The following is a 23,782-nucleotide window of genomic DNA, read 5'->3' on the forward strand; positions in this document are numbered from 1 at the left end:
TCTACGAAATTTTTCTGCACCAACAGGCACCCAGACGCAGCGCCGAACCACCATCATCTCCGACGTCCTCTGCAAATTCGGCAACCCTAGCAAGCCTGGCTAAGACTGGAGCCAGCCTGACAACATCGCCGATGTACACCAACGATAGCGCATCGACCGCAAAGTCGCCACCGCTTGACATCCCCGCCAACAGTCAAGAATAGATCAATCTCAACACAGCCATCGAATGTCAGCTAAGCCCGACCCATCCTGATATGAACATGGATGTGGAGGCAACGGGGACCTTCCTAGAAACAACCCAAAGAAGGCGGCGCTAGGGTTTAAAGAGAAATTCACTCTCGATTGGCTTAATTTTTTTACATTCATATTCTAATAGCTGGATATTAACTTTCTTTGGATAAGTTCCACACATGTAAAATACTATAGAGGAAGTAAACATTTTTGTTAGGATACAGGAGTCACTTGGTTAAAATCAATGCAGTTGAATCTAATCAAAATTGAGCTGAAGTAACACTGAAATGCCAAATTTCGAAAGTTTTAACTGGTTCTGATATTAAAAAATAGAGCATTGATATCATGGGTTCATTTAGCAGTTAATTAATGACAAAAGAACCTGAGCGATAGAACCGACTTTCAAAGTTAAGAATCCATATATACAGTAGACTGTAGAGGGTTCAAAACTTCAAATCACAGAACGAGACCGAGCTGGAGTTCCCTGTTAAGAGGCTTCATTTTTGGTTTCTGTTAATTTCACGTCAATTAACTTGCATGCATGTTGATTACTCAATTAGATTTGCAGCAGCATCACCGTTGAGATCGAGCACCCAGAAACCATTACCCGCCTAATAATTGCAAGCCATCACCCCACCCCACCCAACTCGATCGATCAAGAACAACAAATATTTAAGTATTTAATTTCTAGATTCTATTCAACACTTTGGTCCAACTTCCACCTGCCCTTAGCTAGGCACCCCTCCTCCACATTTAGATTGATCGATCGAGGAATTTCCTACCTATATATAAGGCTATAAAGACAGCAGTTTAATTGCCAAAGACAAATCACCCCCAACCCCTAACTGCTAGTTTTCAAGTTTACAACCAAATTAACCTATTTAGTCCTTCCAATTATTCCCAACCTCCCCACCGGTCCTACCTCTTGCTGAGGGCCGACGTCCGAGAAGCTAAGTAATTACATATCCACGGTAAAATAATATTCAGGACGATATCCAGAAAAGCACAATTCACGGCCAATGTTTTAGCAAATTTTGATACATTCTCATTTAAACGAAAGATTTATTTTAAAATCTACTCCTTCAACCCTTTTTTTAATTATTATTATTGCATGGAATCTCAAGTTGAGCATCAAGGAAATAAGAGGACAGATGAGAGACGTGTTAGATTAGAGAAGCGAGTATGTAGCGCGAGTATGGTAGGCATGTATTCCTACGTACAAGACACGTACATAAAGAAGAGCTTTAGGGACACGTCACCACCGATGGATATAGTTTGGCTAGGTCGCTGGATCAGCTGACTCCCGATGCCCATCCAATGACGTGGCGCGTGAAGCAAAACTTTGAGAGACAGCGAGAGAGAGAGTTCTGGGCCCCACCACGCGCTTCCGTATAATTTTGGGTAAATTCGGTACCCGACACCCATGTGATTTGGGACACTTCATCATCGTGCAAAATACACAGATCCCACACACTTGATACATAGGCACGTACGCGATGCAAACGACGCCGTTCTGGACTTCTGGGGCTCTGAAGAAGAAGAAGAAGAAGACGTGTGTTTTTTCTTTGTTGAAGTAAAGGGGTAAAATGAGATATTTTCATTTTTGTTTCAAAAAATACGAAAAAGAAGGTTAAAAAGAGTGTGATTTCTTGAAGTTGGTGAGCAGTTTTGGGGGGGCGGGGACAAAGTCGCAGACAAGAAAAAGGCGTAGAGAGCATGTGGCACCCCACCCCACCTTCTTCCTCCTTCTTCTTGAATTCTTCTTCAGTTCTCCTCTCTCTATATAAGTTTAAACACAACACGGTCTCTCTTTCCCAGTAACTTCTTCTTCTCCGTCAACTTCTTGTACCTGCACCAGAGTGACCAGACCACCAGAATAGAAAGTTAGAAACAGAGACTGGCATTCTTGTATTTGTAGGTTAACATAACAACGCCTTTACATATTTTTATGGTCTAGTAGCTAGGCTGTTTACTTATTTTGTACTCCCTAAACCAAAATCCCCCCTCCCCCCTTCCTACTCCTCCTATTCCTATATTAAGAAGAAGCACAGAATCCAACGCAATTCCAAGGAAGATGGATAATTTTTGTTTGAAAACCACAACGGGGATACCCGGAATTACAGCTGCCCTGCCGATCGACGTGCGTACGAACCCGTCTCAGGTGAGCGCGCTGGGGAGGTCCACCGTGGACAACAATCACAAGAGGTTCTCCTTCAAGTACCCTTTGAAATCTCTCTGGCCCGGCGCCGGAAGAGGAGCCGCTCCTGCGCACAATGGGTTGCCTCTCGACGACGCCGTTCCCTTGGCCCAGGAGGAGGAGGAGGAGGACGACTGCCTTACCCAAACCCAAAGTGGCAACTGGGTTTTAAAGATTTTGCACGTCAGGTCTCTCTGGGGAGGAGGAGCAGATCAACAGGGTAAGGCGGAGCTGCGTGGGGAAGATGAAGCCGCGCCCAACGATAACAGAAATGGTGATGATGACGAAAATGACGACGATTGTGATGGTTGTAGAATTGAACAACAAGACGATCATCAACAAGAGCAGCAGCAGGTTGAGTTTGATAGAGATTCGTTTTCCAGATTGCTTCGGAAGGTTTCCTTGGCGGAAACCAGGTTATATGCTCAGATGTCGTATTTGGGGAGCTTGGCTTACTCCATTCCCAAAATCCAGGTACGCACAACTCATTTCATTTCGATCCCCAATTTGCATGATTACTTTACTGCTTTCATTTCATTTGTTATAATGTGGATGTTCTTTGGTGAGGAAACCCGTAGGGATATCAAAGTGTTGTGCTTTTCTGTGATCAAAGCCGTTTGGGATTTGATTTCCCGACCAATTGGTCAAATACCTCTTTCTTTCTTTGTTCCAGCTTGCTGTTTTCATCTTTGTAAAGTTCTGTTCTTGGATTCAGTATCTCTAACAACTTTTCAATCTTGCTCTTCTTTTTGGGAAATCAGATTCGTTTTTCATAAAGTTTCAGTCTGATCTCTGGAATGTTTTTGAGGTGGTAAATTATGAATTTGATCATGAATATGTATTGTTTAATAGACATGAGTTGTATATAGCTGCTAGGGATTGTTTAGTCTTCTGTTGATTTTCAGTTTGGTATGGTTTCATTCCTTCCTGACTTGATGGTATTAGTTATTCTGTATTGCATTGGTGTCATCCTATGATATAATATTATTTTTTGAATATCATCTGGCTTTATGTTGTAAACTATCTCCTATATCCAGTTTATCATTTGATTTTCAAGTTACATATACAAAAACTAAACTGGATTTACTTTACATTCAGCCACAAAATCTCTTGAGAGGTCATGCTCTGCGGTTTGTTACTTCTTCAATGGAAAAGAAGGAACTTGCTGCTAAAATTGAGAAACATCAAGAGTCGGCTGCAGTTGAAGAAACTGAAAGCACCCTAAAGGAAGACATGGAAGAAGACGAGGAAGGGAAGGAGCAGAAGAACAATGGATACAGAATAAGTCCCTCTGCTGCTTATCATATTGCTGCCTCTGCAGCTTCCTATTTGCATTCCCATACAAGGAGCATACTTCCATTCAAATCCTCAAAGGATGAGACTGATCAAGATTCAACAGAAGAAAGCAGAGGAAGAGGCAGCCCTGTTAATATGATGAACTCAGACATGGCTTCTTTGATGGCAACCACGGACTCAGTAACTTCTGTGGTTGCTGCAAAGGAAGAAGTAAAGCAGGCTGTTGCAGATGATTTAAACTCAACACATTCATCCCCGTGTGACTGGTTCATATGTGATGATGATCAAAGTGCCACCAGATTCTTGGTCATTCAGGTAATAAGACTTGTTCTCTTTATACAAATATTTATAATTAATCCCTCAAAGGTCGAGCGTTTTCTTTCTATTCACACTCAAAATAATGTGGAAACAGAGTGGTTTAATTTCAGATAGCTTGTCTTTGCATTTAGCCAATGATCAGTGAAAAAACTATCTGTGCATATTATATTCAACCTACGCATTTTCATTTTCAGGGGTCTGAATCTCTGGCATCCTGGCAAGCAAATCTACTTTTCGAGCCCATTCAATTCGAGGTACATTATACAATATCTCTCGCAATTCTCTGTTCATAATTTCTTCCATTTTTTCTAGTGTTGTATACTTGTATTGATTCAGATTGTTAGACATGATTGATAGGTGTTGGCACGTAGTAGTTAATAGATGGATGAATGCTATTTAGCGAGTACTAAATGTTATGCATTTGTTATTTTCTAGGGACTGGATGTGCTTGTGCATAGAGGCATATATGAGGCTGCAAAAGGGATTTATGGACAGGTGTTGCCTGAAGTTCATGCACACCTCAAATCTCATGGTGATAAAGCAACCTTCCGTTTTACTGGGCACTCATTAGGGGGAAGCTTAGCACTACTAATAAACCTCATGCTGCTTATACGGGGTGAAGTGCCAGTTTCTTCATTACTTCCTGTTATAACTTTTGGTTCACCATCCATCATGTGTGGAGGTGATCAACTGCTTCGCAAACTTGGATTACCACAGAGTCATATCCAGGCAATTACATTGCACAGAGACATTGTACCCCGGGCATTCTCTTGCAATTATCCTAATCATGTGGCAGAGCTTCTCAAAGCTTTAAGTGGGAACTTCCGGAATCATCCCTGCCTTAATAACCAGGTAAACCTTTTAGCTTTTGAGAAAAAGCATCAGTCTGAGATTATGAAACACTGAATTATATTCTATATCATTTGTTCCCTTAGTTTTAGTTTATCTTAACCAAATTTTATCTTTCTGTAACAGAAGCTACTGTATTGTCCAATGGGGGAGCTGTTGATTCTTCAACCAGATGAGAAATTCTCCCCAAACCATCATCTTCTGCCTTCAGGCAGCGGTTTATATATTCTAAGTGGTGCTCTACCAGATGTCAATGATGCAGAGAAGCAGCTGCGTGCAGCAAAGTTGGTATTCTTAAACTCTCCACATCCACTTGAAATCTTAAGTGATCGGTCTGCATATGGTTCAGAAGGATGCATTCAAAGAGATCATGACATGAGCTCTTACTTAAAATGTGTTCGTGGGGTGATTCGACAAGAGCTTAACCATATTAGGAAGGCCAGAAGACAGCAGAGGCGCAAGGTTTGGTGGCCCCTCGTGTCATCCCGGGGTGTGGATGTTGGAATCATTGTGGGAAGGCCTTTTGCGACAATGAAGCAGGGCCAGTACCAGGTCAATTTTTCTGGCGTGTTACAAAGTGGGAAAGAGTCCTTGAAACGGTTCAGTAGACTGGTTGCATCACAGCACATGCATTTGTTTGTGGTGCTTTTGGTACCAGCACGACTCATACTCTTGGGGGCATATAGTGTGATTGGTTTCCGCTGATCAGTACAAGGTTGGTGCATAAATGAACCATGTTTCTGTTTGTTTTTGGTACATGGTTGGACCGGTGGTGGCACATTGCTGGCAGGACAATTAGACCATTCTTTATTCATTCCTTTTTTTTTTCTTTTTTTTTTTCCTAAAGAAGGAAAAGGTTAGTATCAAAAGGATTCAGGGTTTCATTCCTAAGATTTGATAAATGTAGAAATGATATGTAAAGGGCCCCAATACAAGTATCAAAGGAAAATATTACTTGCACTCAAGATCACCTGAGTTCAGCGAACTTGTTTTAATCACCTGTTTTTCCTTGTTTTGGCATGAAATATGAGTACCGAGTTGTAGTGAATTTGGTCCCTGTGTTGGGTTATCAAAATTTGGAAGAATCATCAAGATGGAAAAAGATTTGAAAGTGAAGCGTTGCGTGCCCACCATTACCATGACTAGCAAGTTGTGCGGGCAATATCATATCGCACGCATCAGTATCGCCCGCATCAATCGGTGTTTCAATAATCAAGTCATGCATAAAATGCAAGTCGTGCATAAAAAGCATCCAGCCACAGACAAAAACATCATTCTAGCAAATGAGTTATTCGTGTTATCCTGTATAAGCTAAATTTCAATGACATGTTTTAATTTTCTTTCTAAACATTTACCGAAGCATAAATCATAGGCAGGACTTTAAAAATAAATAAATAAATAAATAAATTCATAAGCAGGGTTGATGAATCGAGCACGTGGTGTTTCAGATGTCCAAATTGAGGGCGAGAAAACAAATCAAGGCAGATTCCAGAAAGAAGGGAAAGGAGACAAAATAGGTGTCGCCGGTCCAAAAATGGCTGGGCGGAGCTTGTTGGTTTGTTCTACTTGTAATGCCGGAAAATGCCAAAAGCCTAATGCCTATCCATCCAACACGGAACCGGGCAGACTCGATCCTCCTAAAGTTCAGTTTAGCTGAGCTTCGTATAGAGAGCATGGACAAACAAAATATCACTGTCATTTCATGTCTGGCTTGGAACAAGTTGTATTTGATACTCTTACGTTTTAAGTTTAGATCTGTGGCATGACGATGAACAAAAGATTAGGCAATCAAAAAGCTAATTGTCTCATGACTCATGAAAGATATGAAAGAATAGTTTCATGGATCGTTAACTTTAACTAAAACTGTTCATTTATTTGATACAATCAAATGGATAAATAGTTTGTGTTTATGTCTATAAATTTTTTTAATGATTAATCGAAGTTGTGAACAGTTAAATTATAAATTTAAACTGCTAAATGATTACAGATGAACACACAAGTCCATACTGATATGAGAGTATAGACCCAAGTACTTTCTTTATTTATGAGGGGCTTTGGCTTTCGGGACAAATATTTTCTATTCTCCAATAAATCATTCGTTGATTTATTCAAAAAATAAAATAAATAAATCATTCGTTGATATCGGTGTGCCATTTTTATTTAATTTTTCATACCTAATTAAGATTAGACTAGCTGGCAACTGCAAACCACATAATTTTTATTGGGTTATATTTACCCCTTAATTCCCTTTTAATAACTGTTGATATCATATGTTTCTTTTTATGAGGAATTGTCAACTAAATTAAAGTTCAGTGAAATTACACATAACGATCCGGTCATAAAAACTATCAGATAGAGATGCTACTTAAGCAATTCAACCTTTTTAAATTAGGAAATAAAGCACATCCAGAAAATACCCTACACCACCTAAGAGAGAATAAAATAGCGAAGGCACTGTGGGGATCCTTAGAGACATTCCTCAACTCTGGGAGCCTACCAATTCCTTCCCAAAAGAGAGAATTTTAACAAAAGTAAAATAAAAATATATAACTAAAATTGTACCCCAATCCCACACCAATGAGCCCAGGCCCAAATTTATCAAGCCCTGGCCGATAAGTTAGAAAGGAGCCCTAGCCATAGCTCATGAAATTTTCACCAAAGGCAACAAAGATCATATCCACATGTTCGTAACGTAAAGCTCTACCTAACGAGGTAACATAGAAGACCAGAGGAGGCCCCACGCGCCGCTCCTTCACGACCCCAAATTGGGGGTCAATATCTATACCAAAATGTTCGTTATAACAAACACAACAACATCTATAACTGCAACAAAGTTCAATTATGAACAAAAGAGGCAGGATTTACCTCGAAAGCTTGGGCAGCCTGAAGCTTCAACCGGTCGATTTTTCCCTCCTTAAGTTGATTCGATGAGTAAGAGTTTTAGGGTTGGAAAGAAAACAATGAGAGCTTCAAAATCCATATGTTAGCGCCGCCTGAAACAGCTAGAAAATGGAGATCTAACTGGGTTGTCTACGACGGCAACGCGAGCATAAAATGCCCACATTAGTCCTTCCTCAAAGCCAATCGACATAAACCTCAGCCACAGACCTCAAGAGGGAAAGAAGGCAGTTCGAATGACACTGGTGGCACGGCGTCAGGTAGGGGTCATCATTTGGCCTGCAGATCAATTAGTCGATGGAGGCCCGCCCAGCTTGCATCTATGCCCGCAAAGCCCAACCCATTGGTGTTGAGGGCCGGACTTGGTTTAGGGGTTTGAAGCCCGGCCCGTAAGCCCGCAAATTATATAATATACTCTATGTGTAGTTAATTACACACACACGCATGTTATGATTAAGAACAATTTCAATATGGAGGTTTGGAAAATCAAAAATGAAACTGCAATACATGCATGCTATGATTCTCGAAAGCACTATAATTATTAAATGAATCAGATGCATGTTTCTGGAAAATTGTTCGGAAAGCACCATAATTAACTACACATAATTAGCTACATGATGTCTACTATATATATAATAAATGCATGCATACTGGTCTGTCGTCCTTTTATATATGCGCATGTTCTTCCCCGAAATGAAATACTGCAAGCATGCTTCAAGAACCCTAATTAACTTAGGTAAAAAGTTAGATGTATGCAGCTGCTGCAAGCTACTGAAATGAAGAAAATTTAGGAAATCTGAATGCAGATTAAATTATTTGGAACTAGAGAACATAAACCGGCCTAGCCAGCAAATGCCAGTTTATATGGACGGGTTTGGATCTTGAAATTTACAATGAAGCTCGGCCCGTCATTATGTAGAAATGTTATAAGGCCCGACTCGTTGTTGACCCCTAGCGTTAGGTGGTCAGACGATAGCAATCTCATGGGGTCACTAGTCACTACACGGGTTCGGTCAACTCGGATCCCTTTATCCATGTGTGTACGGTCTAAGAGTAGGGGATGCCCCAAAATGCTAGGGTTTGCCTATATTATATCCATGATAGGAAAATATAAATATTGCCCATATAGAAGTCTCTGAAAAACTCCGACAAAATAACTAAACTTTTGTAGACCATATTTACTCATACAAATTCTGATTTTAGCATGCGGTATGTCCACAGACTCGGTTTAACGTGCTCTACATCTTTTCTGAATCAAGTTTCCTCGAAAAATTAACCTATGAAAAAATTAACTTAGAGTTCCCCCTAAATGTTCATAATGAAAGTAAAAGTAAAGATTTCGATCGTTTACTATCCAAATGACCTGTAAATCGGTAAGTCTGGCATAACAAAACTGCACCATGCATAACCCAACCCTCGACCCCACTCCCAACTCGATCTCTGCCGTCAACGTCCGCCATCGATCCCCGACCACCATCACCAGCACCATGGACATCTGTCGCCACCCACTTTAGATTGGAGACATCCTGATCCAAAGCATCTCTGCTACAATCACCACCATTAGCAGAGAAGCTCTCCCTGCCACAATCACCACCAACATCATTTCCACTTACACAATTAGGAGAGAGAGACACCCTCGCCCCACCCGTACTTACGGGCCTGATCAGAGATGAGGAGAACCCCACATCGCCACCGACCCAAACCTCTCAAGCGAGAGTAGAAGAAAAAAGAAAAGGAAAGAAAAAGTCATCATGCTATATCATCATATGTTGAGTCTCCATAAACCACAATGAGCTTTGTTGATTTATGGGCTTATCCCTTCCCCTTTCAATAATTACTTCCTTAATTTATTGATATCGATTATATGTCAACCATAAAAATTGAGGCTCACGATTTTGAAGTTCTAATGTCCAAGATAGAATGTCTGCAGAAACTCATCAGAATACACAAGAGTGTGATAATAGTGTGAATAACAATTTTAGAGAAAAAGGAACTGTCAATGATAGAAATCGATGCTTAGGATTCCAGAGTTTCCTAGTGTTCAAGATAAAATATCTGGAAAAAACCTTAATTATTTAGTCTTCTTTTCTCTCTAGAGTCTAGCCACACTAGTTTTTTCCTAAACCCTAGGCGCACTCCGACGTTCGTCCAGTGGTGGCCCGAGCCAACTTTGATCTTGGTGGCGCTGATGTGGTGGTGCTGTTGTCAGACAAGTGGTGGTTATAGGGCTTGCTTTCTGTTCTTAAGGCGGCTTTTCTTGGAGGCAAGACAATGGTGGTTGTCGGTGTCGGGTTTGGTCTCGCTACAGCGCTAAGGCAATTGACGTTGTGGGCATTGGTTCAAGAACTATAGTCATGCGACGTGGGTTGTGTTGCCAACGGTGGCGGCTACACAACAGTATCATGGAGAACAGTGGTGGATTGGGGCACTGGGGTTCTGGTCCATAAGTTTGTCAAGGTCGTTAGAGGTGGAGCCACGGTGGGTGGTGTTGTTCCTCATTTTGTGGCGGCGACGGCGGCTGTTGTGGTGTCTTAAACGAAGCTACACAGTGAGGCAAGGACTAAGAGCAAGTTCACCGGGCTCTCTCATGCCCGGGCACCACGTCAAAAGCAGACCTGGGGGAAGATATTTTCACTATTCATGCTTCCACCGGTGTTGGGGCAAGACCACAGTGGGAGGCCCAGGACACCATCTCGGGCACCATGGTGACTGAGGCCGTGACCCAGGATGCCACGCTGGCCCAAAAAGAAGAGGTGAGGGGAGACGCGCCAGGACCCAAAAGTGCATGGCAGTCGCTTTTCCTCTAGCGGAAACAAGGCTACAACGTGTGGGAGTGGGGATTTTGTCAGGTTGTGGCATGTGGGTGGGTGACGTGGCCTGTAGCCATTGGAAGCCTTGAAAATGTGAAGCCAACGGTCCACAAATCTGGACCATTGGTTTTAATTATGAATGGGATCTAATGGTGAATGACTAAGGAGTTAGATAAGGTTTATATATATATATATAGTAATTAGTAACTGTTAGATTACAACGGTAACAAAAAAAAATATAACCAAAATTTCCTATAAATAAATTGTCGGTGGTGTACATGTGATAAAAGTGTCGGTGGAGTTATAAAAAAAAAAAAATTCGTCGGAAATTGAGTCATCGGTGGATATATCATTTTTCTACCCATAAAATTTTCTTTGGTTGGATTTCCAAAATATTCATCAATAGTATTTATTTACATCATACATTTTTTATTTACACTAAAAAATAATAATAAAAGATTTGATAAACAGTAACTGACTGGTGACCCTGACCCAACGGGTGGAAGCAAAGATCCAGTGGCAGTGAATAGTTTCCTGCCCTGATGATCTGGTGACCCAACGACTGAACTTGCTCTAAACCAACTTTTGGGTTGGCTTTCCTTTAGGCCTTGGGCGGCTTCCTCTTTTAGTTTTCCAATTTATTTCAATATGTCTAGTGGGCTTTGTCCTGTTCTATGCACTATACGCCCTAGTGTGTCTAGTTTTTCGTTTAATGTGCAGCCTGAAAAATTGAGTTTCAACTTTCTAAATATTAGGTTGTTTTTCTAATTGTAGGCTCGTTTTGAATAAACAAGCTTAGTAGTTAGTAGTATGAATAAGCGGTGTTAGGTTTTTTGTTTTGCTTGGTCTAGAGACATGATTCAAGCCGTGAACCTGATGTATTTTCGCCGTTTCTGGCAGCTATAATGATAGTTATCTCAAAAAAGCAAAAGATAGAATATCTGCAGAAACCCATTAGAAGCTTTAATATTATTAAAAGTTGGAGCTGCTTCGACCTGGAAGAGGCCCTTTCTTTCGTTCAAATGCCAGCCAAGTTATGACAATGTATAACAACCCATCTCTCGGTTGTATTGCTGGTCTCCTGAGGTGCAATGATATTTTGTAACAGTACAGTCAGACTCAAGACAACATTACTACGGGGTTTTTCAGGCCAGATACCACCTTAAAATTTAAGAGGACAAAAGTGACCGAGTAAGCAAGTGCAATCAAACCTTCGGCAACATCCAGTACTAGACTAAACTAGCAAGCAACGGAAAGAACAACACTTTTCCCATCCTTCAATCCATTACTGAAATCGAGTAGTCAAATAGAACAACACAAAGTGACCTCTCAAATCTTAACATTATACATTCACATTGCACAAACAACCAATGCCTACTAGAACAAGAGAAATTTTAGAATGAAATATGCAAGAGAAGAAAAACGGAAGTAAATCATCTTCATTAGAACTCATACTTCCGATGATCAAGTCTTATGAAATTATGATTCCTAGACAAGCATGAGATAATTGTATTCGTGTACATGTAACATTCAAGCAGAGAATAAGACATTAGGTCATGGATCAAATCCGTAGCTCAACTAGAGCACAGAACATTTCCCTTCCTCCAATCCCCAAATAAAGGGGAACTTGGGTTTATTCACGAACTACAGATTAAGTTTACCTGCCAAGTACCATGAGTGCATGGCAAGGCTGCCAAAGGCCATAATATTGGCAAGGGATGATAACCCGTGAATCATCCCAAACTTCTTATTCATGGCTGCTAGTTTCGGGTTCACCTTTGCAACTTGCACATTTTTGGACCATCCAACTTCTTCCCCAATGTTCTCTTCCCTCTCTACCTTATGCCTCTGCTTCATCATCTGCAAGACCACCATGGCATACATTAACACAGATAGAAAATAAGTGAATGCAAAGAAAGATATGCACAAAACGAGAGCAGTGGTCTAGTTTCAGTATTGAACCAAAACAATGGCATCGGTATAAATCAAACAATTCAACATAGTCACAGATTGTGTTGCTCAGAAAGTAAGAATGAAGAACTCGGTAGCTACTATAAAACTGTAATTTCATGAAGACTAAGAGTAAATGAAGTTTAGAACAAAGCACAGGTGAGTTAGGTTACCTCAATAGTCATGGGCGTGAAGACGAACAAATTGGTGAGATTGAAGGCCAAGGAAGAAAGCAAAAAGCCGAGCTGGTACTTGTCTGCTACAGTGGAAGAGTTCCACGGGTGCAAATACCCAAACGAAGCAACCGATATGGCACAGCAAATCCCCACCAGGCTGAAATAAGCTGGAAACATCTTGCTCTGCAGATTACCGAACTGATGCCTCGGAAGGTTCCTGATTTTCAATACAATTTTCAAATCCGATTCTGAATTTCATCAAAAAATTGGAAGAGAACAAAACATACTTGAACATGATGATGCCGCCGATGAAAGTGACCCAGAGAGCGGCGCCGAACGCGGTGGAGAAGCTGAGCAGATGAGCCAGCTTCAGGTAGGTGGAGAGTGTCGGCGACTTCGGACCGTCCGATTTGGATCCGAAGGTCTCCGGCGAGAAAATCACTCCGATGGCTAAGAATGCCACGGCCGCTAGAAATCGAGTCAGCCAACCCATACCTCAGAATTTGTCTCTCTGCAGATTCCAATTCCCAAAAATTTTAGAGAGATTTTAAGCAGTGGGATCGATCAACTTCACCTACTCACAACTCTTCACATTTAGTCTCCGATGGTGGGCCCGTTCTCGTCCATTGGATTTACCAACTGATCCAACGGTAGGTGATTGCTCGGGTCTATGGGCCGGGTAAGCGACACACCTGTCCACTAACATGATCCACGTGTTGCAATCCCGATCTCCCGCCACTGCACCAAAATCAAAAAACGAAAAAAATTAATTTCCCTCCCTCTTTCAGTAAAACCCTAATTATTAAAAAAGAAAGAAATTCTCAATATTCCGAATCAGTCAGTCAGTCTTCCACAGCAAGTTTGAGGCTTTAAGGCGATACACGCACACACACACTCTCAGACTCAAACTCAAAACCCTCGTCGTCCTCCGATGATGGACAGCCGTGCTCCGCCGCCCAAAACGTTTCTGGGCGTCCGTTTCGTTCTCTTGGGTTTCGACCCCATGAACGAACGCCAGGTAATCAATCCTCTTCCTGATTTCTATCTATGAGAAGCATCAAATTTTCTGTGGATTTACTTTTGTGTTAATTGAATGGCGTAGGTTCGATCTAAGCTGCTAGATTGCGGTGGGTCTGATGTTGGTCTCTATTCCCCAAATTGCACTCACCTCATTGTGGATAGGATTACCTATGTGAGACTTCTTCCACTTTCCCATTATGAAATTGCGTGTCTCAAGCTTAAATTGTAATCACTCAACTCTACACCATTGTGTATAGGATCATCCTGTATGTGTTGCTGCTCGAAACGACGGCAAAACGGTTGTCACGGCTTTGTGGGTTCATCATAGTTTTGATGTTGGAATGCCCCTTGATGCCGCCGCTGTGAGTTTCCCATCCCATCTTTTCGCATCTTGTTTCCCTATAATTTTGTGGTTAGAAACTAAGCAATGTTTCTTCTTATTGCACAGTTATAAACAAGTTTCATGTTATATTCATATGTGCAAAAAAATTTCAAAACCTCAGGAGCCTACATTGAGGATTTGCGTACTCTTGTGTTTTGTGCAGATTATATACAGGCCTCTCAAGCATTTGAATGGTATTCCTGGTGCCAAGAATTTACTGATGTGCTTGACTGGATATCATGGACAAGATAGAGATGACATTATGGTATGCTTCTGGTTTTATCCCTTTTGGATAGTTGCAACATAAATGCAGCCAGTTTACGTTTTGATTCTGTTTTTTTTGTCAGACAATGGTTGGTTTAATGGGTGCTCAGTTTTCTAAACCATTGGTGGCGAGCAAAGTCACTCATCTCATTTGCTATAAATTTGAAGGTATGGTTTCTTCCCTGTGGTTCTTATTAATAATTACATGAAATTGAGTACTGATAATATAAGGATAAGTACGGTCTGTAGTGATCAAGTAGATGGCATTCTGTGACTGTTTGTTTCTCTTTTTCTTTTCCGACTCTATGCTTCATATTATTCTTTTAATTACAGTTTCTTCAAATGTAAAAAACTGAAACTTGTTTACATCTTTAGGGGACAAGTATAAACTTGCCAAACAACTCCCTCAGATTAAGATTGTCAATCATCGCTGGTTGGAAGATTGGTAAGTTCATGTCTTGGTAATTCTCTAATGTTTTGAATTCTAAGAATGTTTCAATAAGAAGAAAAATTGCCATATAATCTCCTTGTTGCATTTTTGCAGCTTAAGGGATTGGGTTCTTCTTCAGGAAGATAAATATAACCAGAGGTGAGATGGCTGTGCATGGAATCTTAGTAAGTAAAATTGTTATCTGTAACCATGAAAATGTATGTCCTGAGCTTTTATTCTCTATCAACAGTGGCTATGAGTTGGAGATAATGGAGGCTGAGGCTAGGGATTCTGAAGATGAGGCTGAAGACACCTTTATAAAGCAATCTGTTGGGAGAAGCATGAATAAGAGTTGCCACAATATACAGGCTGGTTCTCCAGTTCCTTTTCGAATTCCGAAGTCAGAAGGAGAGGTGCCTATGGTTCCCCAAAATTCTGTTGAGAAATCTATTTCTCGGAATGAAGATGAATTTGATCAAGCTTCAATATTTTTTGACGTTCACGTTTCCAAGGTACCTAGCCCTCAGGATGCATGTAAATTTAAAGATGCCACACTTGGTGAGCATAATGACGTCCATCACACAACTCCAGATTCTAAGAAGAAAGATGACATGGCATCTACATTTGGATCTGCTGAAAGGTCACCCCCTCATTCTGATAGGAAACTAAGCTACTCCAGGCAATCACCATGGAAATCCACACTTCCATTATACTTGGGAGATAAATCAAGCTATGGAAGTAGGTCTTCTAAAGCGCCTATTCGCAAGTTAAGTGTCAATGATGATTTTGCTTCTTCTTCCTTCAAGGCGGAAGAAAATGAAAAAATTGACTCTAATTGTGTGGAAGCTCTCTTGAAAGGAAATCATGTACACAATGAAAAAGAGTCAACTGGTATATTGCCACAAAAAAGGACAGTAGATCATTCTTATGCGAGCCCCAAATTACAGAAGACAAGTTACGATGCAAGGTCAAGCTTTGTGAGAAGTCCATCATGTGATACATCTCCTAAAGAAATACCAGCATCTTTGATTGATCGTTCATATAAGACTACTAGTCATTGTATTAACAGAAATGATGAAAAATCTCTGGATAAGACTATGACGTGTTTGAATGCTGCAGAAACCTCAGGTGCTGTTGTGTCACCAACAAAATCATCTACTTTAACCAAGAAGTCATTGACATGTGACGTGCCTTCCTCCACAACTCTGATCTCAGAGATCGGCCAAGATGGCAATGTCAACAAGAGAACACCTCTATCCACATTTCAGAGGTTAAGAAAGTCCCCCTTATCCAGCAAGCCTGGCATTGGAGAATTGGTAATGGAAGAATCTACAACTACAGTGAGCGAAACATTGGAACCACAAAATCAGCAACAAGATGTTCAGGGTTCATCTCCAAGAAACGAACCGTCGGTGATTAATAATTCCAACGACCTTGCTAACTTGGACCTGCATAAAGGTGGAACTGATGACTCGACAAAATCAGATAGGAAGAAGATGCTCTCCAAGAAGACTCTAGGTTCTAGGCCGAAGTTAACTTCAGCAAACCACAAGTTTTCTGTTTACTTGGATGAAGATGCCTCCTTAAATGTTGCCACTGTTGATACAAATGCAGCAAACCAGGAGAAACCCCCCACTGCCTTAAAGCCTGATCTACTTTCTCCAGATGTTAGTGTAAAAGCACTGAAGATGGCAGAGGTTAAAGATGTTACTACATCTGGAAATGTTTCTGAGAGTAAAATCGACTCTCTGGATGATGAAACTGAGGCTCCTGCGGAAGAAGATCAACATGAATTGGAGAGTATACTTGAAGCAAAAACGACAGAGAAATCAGAAGGGGTGCAGCATATATCAAATTACTCCAATCCCCGTGTTCATGGTGATGCAATGGCCTCAGGGGAAAATATGCAAGAAAATGAACCAGCAGAGACAGTTTCTGTGCTGGTTGAATCAACCTCAAAAGGAGTTGGTGATAAAGGGAAGAACAGTGGGAGAAAGCGTCCTTTGGGTAAAACTAAGTTGAAGACTGTTCCTGCCATCACTGATAAAATGAACTCACGGAAAGGTGTCTCTGAGGATTTATTAAATCACTCCGATCCCTGTGCCCATGGTGATGCAATGGCCTCGATGGGAAATATGCAAGAAAATGAACAAGGAGAATCAATTTCTGTGCTGGTTGAATCAACCTCAAAAGGAGTTGGTGTTATAGTAAAGAAGAACAGTGGGAAAAAGGGTCCTTTGGGTAAAACTAAGTTGAAGACTGTTCCTGCCGTCACTGATAAAATGAACTCGGAGAAAGGTGTCTCTGAGGATGTATTAAATCACTCCGAGCCCTGTGTCCATGGTGATTCAATGGCCTCAGTGGAAAAGATAAAAGGAAATGAACAAGGAGAGTCAGTTTCTATGCTGGTTGAATCAACCTCGAAAGGAGATGGTGCTAAAGGAAAGAAGAACAATGGGAAAAAGCGTCCTTTGGGTAGAACCAAGTTGAAGACTTCTCCTGCCGCCACTGAGACTGAGAACACTGAGGAGACAGAGATGGAAGAGGAAGGACTTGCATGTCCAGTAGGCAAATCTAAGTGCTGCAGTGAACCCAAAAGTAAGCCAGAGGACTCGTCTGAACTGAAGGAAAACAGGCCAATTGCTTGTGGAGATCAAAATATAAGCAAGGCGAAAGAGCAGGCAGAAAAATCACATGTTAAATGTTATTTTACTCCAATGGAGATCAATCAAAAGTTGGCAAAGATCAGTCGGAATTCTTCAATACAAGAGGTGAAGGCTTCAGACAGAGTTAAAACTCAACCTGAATGGTTTATTTTGAGTGGACATCAGTTTGAAAGAAAGGAGTTTCAGCAAATTATCAAGCGCTTGAAGGGAAGGTGCTGCCGTGATTCACATAACTGGTCTTACCAGGCAACACATTTCATCATTCCAGAACCAATTCGCAGGATAGAAAAGTTTTTTGCTGCTGCAGCATCTGGAAGGTTTGTTACCGCAATACTGAAGGCTTATTTTGAGAAGTGTGGTGTCACTTAATTGAATTTCTGTAGCTTTATTTAAACTGCTTCATCAAATAGATGCTTCATATATTATACCTTTGGTGCAGGTGGATTCTTAAGAGTGATTATTTGGCAGCTAGTAATCAGGCAGGAAAATTTGTGGCTGAGGAACCTTATGAATGGTACAAGAGTGGCCTAAGTGAAGATGGTACAATCAATTTAGAGGCTCCAAGAAAGTGGCGGCTCTTGAGAGAGAGAACAGGTCATGGTGCCTTTCATGGAATGCGCATTATTATATATGGCGACTGCATTGCACCACGTCTGGTGGGTTCTCAAATTTCATGTCTGCATTTTTCTGCATCAAATTTATAAACAGAATAGATATTATCATCAAAATTTCTTTTTCATTTGGTTGGGAGCATTGTTGTTTGCAGTTTATCAAAGCTACTGTAAATTAGGTTTTCTTCTGGTTATTCATGATATGCCATTGTTATCTGGAGCATGCATTTGTCATCTGAGATCATCTTCTTGGAACACAAACAGGATACTCTGAAGCGCGTGGTGAAGGCTGGTGATGGGACAATATTAGCAACTTGTCCTCCTTACACCCGCTTCCTTAACTCAGGAGTTGACTTTGCCATTGTTAGCCCAGGCATGCCGCGTGTGGATATGTGGGTACAGGAGTTTTTAAAACATGAGATACCCTGTGTTGTAGCTGATTACTTGGTTGAGTATGTGTGCAAACCTGGATACCCCCTTGAGAGACATGTGCTATACAATACTCATGCTTGGGCCGAAAAGTCATTTGGCCGTCTGCAAAACAAGGCAGAAGAGGTTTTGGTTGTGGTGGAGGAAGAGGAGGAGAACCATACATATACACCTATGGATGATTCTGGTAACAGTGATATACCCTGCGTGGGTTGTGGGTCTTGTGACAGAGGAGAGGTGATGCTGATATGTGGCAACGAAAGTGGCTCTGTTGGCTGTGGGATTGGCACTCATATTGACTGCTGCAGTCCGCCACTTGAAGATGTTCCAGAGGGTGACTGGTTCTGTCCAAAGTGTAGTAGCCAAAGCAAAAATGCCAGTAATCCCTCTAAGAAAAGGAAAAAGGGTAAGAGCAAGTGATTGTCCCCAAGGTGTAATTTATTGTATGTTGAGTTTATATGTTTGTACAGAATTGCATTATGCGTCATGTAGGAACATGGGAAGGGCAAGTATCCTTGACTCCTTTGTACTGCATTCACTATAAGTGGCTTTATTTTCCATCTTTTTCCTTCATTAATATTGTATTAGCGTCATTGCAGTTCTATTGATAGGAATTGTATTTATGTCATTACTCACATATTTGCCCAGAGTTTGGGTCTTTTTTGTGCACTAATGAGCTCTTAGTACATGAACTTCAAATACTGCTCCTACTTTGTTTTTCAGGTTGGCTATCATTTTCACCGAATTAGAACTCAAAATGGTTGTTCCTTTAGCTAGGTTAAATTCTCGTTATTTATTGTAGGAGTGTTTTGATGAGATGGATTTCATTACATTAGGACTTTTGGAATTGTTAATTTTGCATGCTATGGTGTATATATAGCAACTCACCTAGAGTATGTATTTTTATTTTTTCGGAGATTGATGAAACGACTTGGGTAGTATATTGGACGGGGCAGCTCGTGGTTCAGGTTTCATTCCAGAGGGCCAGAGGCCATAACTAGTAGTAGTGTATGTGTTTTGCTAAAGCCGTCTAGATCGATCACTTGTAGCTTTGTTTAGTCATTTTATGCAGCATAAGGTTTACATACTGCCCTTGCCAAGATGGCAATCAACAAGGAATAGCTTTTTCACTCTGAAAAGATGGCACGGCTTTCCCTCCCAGTCATCATCATGCCACCACTTCTGCACATATTCGGGAATCGATTTTTTTCTTTCTATAGTTGCTACTTGCTAGTGGGGGTGGAACATTTTTTTTTTTGGTAAATGAATGAATATGTAACCAGGCTTCAAACAAAGCCAGGCAAACAACTAGAAACAGTAGCTAACAAAGTAACAACCTCAGCAAAGAGGGAACAAAAAAAGAAAAACTAGAACAGACGTTACAGCTCACATCCCAGAGATAACACCATTAAGAATGGAGTGGTAGTCCCGTTGATTTGGCTATACTTTCACGTGATTTTAGGCCTTTCTTAAAGTATAGCTTAAGAAATGCTACTGTCACATGATTTATAAAATGTGCTGGCTTAAAGATTGACATATTTACCAAATTCTAACTTCAAACACATCTTGTTATGTTTGGTCTTTTATATCTAGCTTTATCTTGGGCTGTTTTTGTTTGGGTTCTGCATTAGGCCTCACTGGAGTGAAAAGTTGCTGTAAACCATTCGTCCTTTGTCAAATGTGGGTATATGACTGATGGAACCCTTTGGTTTTGAACATACACATCAAGAGGCATTGGGGTTAGAGAAATAATTGCTTTAATCCGCTAAAAAGTTATTTCTAAGCTCTTATTTGGGAGAACTTTAATTATGTCAAAAATTGCTTAACAAATAAGTTAAAACATGGATAGATGTTTTATCTTAAAATTTTAGTTACTCAACAGCAACTTAATCTATAAACTAAAAGTTATCACTGCTTATTGTTAGCACAACTATACAAAATTAGGCCAACTTGTTATAATTAACTTTGATGGTTCAGTAAACAGGAACTCAGCTGGCTTCGTTATTCCAGACTGTGATGGAAAACCTCTCTATGATGTTGCAAGAAATTCTGGAAACACAACAATTCCAATGGCAGAAGCTATTGCACTCAGAGACAGTCCTACTAGTGCTTGAGAAAGAGGCTACAACATGATTGAGGTCGAAGGTGACTCAAAATTAGTAATCGATAATGGAACCATGAAACCACCATGGAGACTACTCAAGACTATTCAGGATATCAAAACTCTTGCTGCATCTTTCTCAGCCATTACTTTTAGACTTTTTTTTTTTTTTTTCAAGGGACTTTTAGACATATTTTTAGGGTGGCAAATTTTGTAGCTGACGCCATAGCTAATCTAGGACATGATCTTAGTGCTAGTGCTTTTTGGACCAATCTGGTTCCAAGAGAGGCCTCAAATGCCTTGTTGTTTGACAAATAAATTGTGGTTGCTCCAAAGGCTTCCAACTCAATTAATAGTTTTTCCGCAAAAAAGTTTTAAAAAAAAAAAATAAATAAATAAATAAGGGCCAAGACTTGCCTTTGAGCCTACTTAGTACTAGTCTATTTCATCTGAAACGTTTGTACTCTTGTTTTGTGCTTTCACACCGGAATAATAATTAGACGGGGTGATGTGAACAATCTGAGCAAGCAGCACCACAACAAGGCATGAATGGTTGAGATGAAGCTGAAATTAGCATGTAGTGAAGTAGAGATGGAAAAAAAGAAAGAGAGGTAGGACTTAGGAGGCACATATATGATGGATGATAATTAAGAAGCACATGGTAGCGCGCCAGCCACTGACATGACATCATCTCATAATTCTCATTATATCTGGCCACGACGGAGTAATCTGATCATCGTCCAGTCACCCACCCTCTTTTCAACATATGTATGTCCCCAACATTCAAACATATATCACGTCTTTATTCTCACACCACCACCCTCGTCTTTATATTACTAATTCTTGTCATTCCATTAATTTCTTCTATTTAATTTTCATATCAGTTCAGGCGCAAGTCTTGTTCTATAGGGGCCTAAGGATCAAGTTCCTTTCCTGCTGTGGTGCACTGATTGGTGGAACGATTATAATTGATGAAATTGGTGAAGATGCTTGCTTAAAGTCTCTGGCAGGGAAAGGATACCGGGGAAGGGAAAATAGGAAATAGAAAAAAAAGTGATAAAAAGAGAACCGTTTTTAAGTTTTTTAGTGCATGCCTTCCTGAGAAGCAATGCAACCCCAGCCGCCTTTTCTTTCGCCGCAAGTAACTAAGTATAAACTTTAAAATTAGGGAATAAAGGTTCCACTTAATGTTAATTGGAATTGAAAACAATAATAATGCATTGTTTCTTCTCAGGCTAGCTAGGTAGCTAGCTAGCTGCTAACATGAACTAATTAATTTGCAAGGTCAGACTTGACAAGTAAATTATAATCTGACCTCGATCATATCAGCGAGATAGATAGAGATAGGTCATGCATAGATATGCGATCGAGCTCGAGGCATGTTTTAATCCCACTTCCCCCACACCAATGGCAATAGCCGATGTATACACATTTATCTATTTAATTAGTCTCTGCTTAGTTATATCATACTGTTTTTCATTATCATTTTCCCTTATAGAATATAGAAGTAAACAATGAGTAGCTGTACGTCAATAGTCACGCACTAATACCCTAATATATATGTTACAATACAATACAATTCCAGCTCTGACCAAGCACGGAGCACCTACTAAATTTCAGATCAAACTCAAACAGAATAAATAATGAATTGTATATATACATCCCTGCATACATATCAACCAAAATAAGTGGACTTTGAGACAGCCACAGAGCAAAGCATTAAGCAGCACTGCATTACAAGCAGAAGCATGCAACTGTGCAAGTGCGTTGTCATAATTACAACATGGGTTGTTCATCAATTCACCTTTCCTATATATGGCAAGTATAAAGTTCTGTGTTTTAGTTTTACCAACCAATTTTTAATTGGGAAAATCTCACAAACAGTACCCGACATATCGGCCACTAATAACTTTCGTACCTCAAGTTCAAAAAATATCAGATTGGTACCTGAACTTCTGACCCCGACCCAATATCAGTACCTGAGAACAGTAAAATCGTTAACAGGGTTAATTTTTGAAGGGTAAATCTGTCATTTCACTATTCATCATCTCCAAAACTCTCCCCTCTCTCTGCAATATCAGATTTCTTCTTCTTCTTCTTCTTCTTCATACCTCATCACCACTATCAACCAACCTTTCACTTCTTCAATAGCCACCGTCCCATCCACCACCAACTCCTCTCACCTCTCACCTCTCCTTTGGTCGATTTGGGTTTGTGTGTGTGAGGTATGAAGAAGATAATGAAAAATCTGGGTTTGCAGAGAGAGAGGGGAGAGTTTTGGAGATGATGAACAGTGAAATGACATATTTACCTTTCAAAAATTAACTCCATTAACGATTTTACTGTTCCCAGATACTGATATTAGGTCGGGGGTCAGAAGTTCAGGTACCAATCTGATATTTTTTGAACTTGAGGTACGAAAGTTATTAGTGGCTTGAAGTTCAGGTACTGTTTGTGAGTTTTTCACTTTTTAATTATGTGCAAAAAGTTAACCACCTATTTACCTTGACTATACTTTGTTAGGGAATATGGGAGACAAAAAGCATGCAAGATTAAGATCGATCAAAGTAATTAAGACCGCAATTACAGCGCCAAAGAATATTCATAATAGATAATCAATTCATTAGCAACTCCAAGTGGTCCTCCTCGATCTGGCCGGAGATGATGTCCTAGCTACTACTTTTGTAAAACCAACAACCAGTGGCAATTATCGAAATGTCATAAGATAAACTTGTTTTATCCGAGTGAAATATGATTATTCATGATGGATGCAGTTTGCATTATCGATGTATAATTGGATAACTCACATGAATGTGAATATGATATAATAAGTTTTTAGGATCGATCATCATCAAGTTAGTTTGATGTTTCTTCAAGCGACCAACTTAAAAGCAAACCTCGTTATAAAACGATCGATTAAAAAAAATTCAAAGAATAACAGGCTCTTCTGAAACTGAATTTTATGGATTTGTTTCTTTCAGGCCAACTCGCAAAAATTAGCTAAGACTACAATACTATTTGCTCAATTAACTTGTAAAATTAACACACTGTTACATCCATAAAACTGAAACAGTAATTATAGCAACCAATTGTCTAAACCTTTAAATTGTTGCCATTTTTGTTTTCAGTTAGAGCAACTCCAATAGCTTCTCCA

The 23,782-nt window shown here is 40.2% G+C and overlaps 3 protein-coding genes across 3 annotated transcripts; 2 read left to right on the plus strand and 1 right to left on the minus strand.

The window, feature by feature from the left end:
* Positions 1 to 1,965: 1,965 nt before the first annotated feature.
* LOC133742783 (phospholipase A1 PLIP2, chloroplastic-like) lies at positions 1,966 to 5,856 on the plus strand. The gene is made up of 5 exons (XM_062170462.1): positions 1,966 to 2,902; positions 3,527 to 4,039; positions 4,237 to 4,296; positions 4,478 to 4,894; positions 5,018 to 5,856. Exons 1-5 carry the CDS (start codon positions 2,306 to 2,308, stop codon positions 5,594 to 5,596), a joined length of 2,166 nt encoding a protein of 721 aa, XP_062026446.1. The 5' UTR covers positions 1,966 to 2,305; the 3' UTR covers positions 5,597 to 5,856.
* A 6,150-nt stretch (positions 5,857 to 12,006) lies between these two features.
* On the minus strand, positions 12,007 to 13,291 carry LOC133743492 (uncharacterized). The gene is made up of 3 exons (XM_062171446.1): positions 13,013 to 13,291; positions 12,723 to 12,942; positions 12,007 to 12,459 (listed from the first exon to the last, which is right to left on the minus strand). The coding sequence occupies exons 1-3, from the start codon at positions 13,216 to 13,218 to the stop codon at positions 12,244 to 12,246; spliced, it is 642 nt and encodes a 213-aa protein (XP_062027430.1). The 5' UTR covers positions 13,219 to 13,291; the 3' UTR covers positions 12,007 to 12,243.
* Positions 13,292 to 13,562: 271 nt separating this feature from the next.
* LOC133745977 (BRCT domain-containing protein At4g02110) lies at positions 13,563 to 19,164 on the plus strand. Its single transcript, XM_062174135.1, has 10 exons — positions 13,563 to 13,743; positions 13,828 to 13,917; positions 14,003 to 14,107; positions 14,291 to 14,392; positions 14,475 to 14,559; positions 14,767 to 14,836; positions 14,936 to 14,980; positions 15,072 to 17,804; positions 17,927 to 18,143; positions 18,363 to 19,164. Exons 1-10 carry the CDS (start codon positions 13,657 to 13,659, stop codon positions 18,945 to 18,947), a joined length of 4,119 nt encoding a protein of 1,372 aa, XP_062030119.1. The 5' UTR covers positions 13,563 to 13,656; the 3' UTR covers positions 18,948 to 19,164.
* Positions 19,165 to 23,782: the final 4,618 nt, after the last annotated feature.

The sequence above is a fragment of the Rosa rugosa genome, chromosome 4 (assembly GCF_958449725.1).
Source record: "Rosa rugosa chromosome 4, drRosRugo1.1, whole genome shotgun sequence".
Lineage (NCBI taxonomy): Eukaryota > Viridiplantae > Streptophyta > Magnoliopsida > Rosales > Rosaceae > Rosa > Rosa rugosa.

Excerpts from the sequence above, each read along its gene's own strand:
- LOC133742783 (XM_062170462.1), top strand. The coding sequence starts at position 2,306 with ATGGATAATTTTTGTTTGAAAACCACAACGGGGATACCCGGAATTACA. Across the intron at positions 2,903-3,526 it reads ACTCCATTCCCAAAATCCAG|CCACAAAATCTCTTGAGAGG; the intron begins GTACGCACAACT and ends CTTTACATTCAG. Across the intron at positions 4,895-5,017 it reads ATCCCTGCCTTAATAACCAG|AAGCTACTGTATTGTCCAAT; the intron begins GTAAACCTTTTA and ends TTTCTGTAACAG.
- LOC133743492 (XM_062171446.1), bottom strand. The coding sequence starts at position 13,218 with ATGGGTTGGCTGACTCGATTTCTAGCGGCCGTGGCATTCTTAGCCATC. Across the intron at positions 12,943-13,012 it reads GGCGGCATCATCATGTTCAA|GAACCTTCCGAGGCATCAGT; the intron begins GTATGTTTTGTT and ends ATTGAAAATCAG. Across the intron at positions 12,460-12,722 it reads TCACGCCCATGACTATTGAG|ATGATGAAGCAGAGGCATAA; the intron begins GTAACCTAACTC and ends GTGGTCTTGCAG.
- LOC133745977 (XM_062174135.1), top strand. The coding sequence starts at position 13,657 with ATGATGGACAGCCGTGCTCCGCCGCCCAAAACGTTTCTGGGCGTCCGT. Across the intron at positions 14,393-14,474 it reads AAGATAGAGATGACATTATG|ACAATGGTTGGTTTAATGGG; the intron begins GTATGCTTCTGG and ends TTTTTTTGTCAG. Across the intron at positions 14,837-14,935 it reads CATCGCTGGTTGGAAGATTG|CTTAAGGGATTGGGTTCTTC; the intron begins GTAAGTTCATGT and ends GCATTTTTGCAG.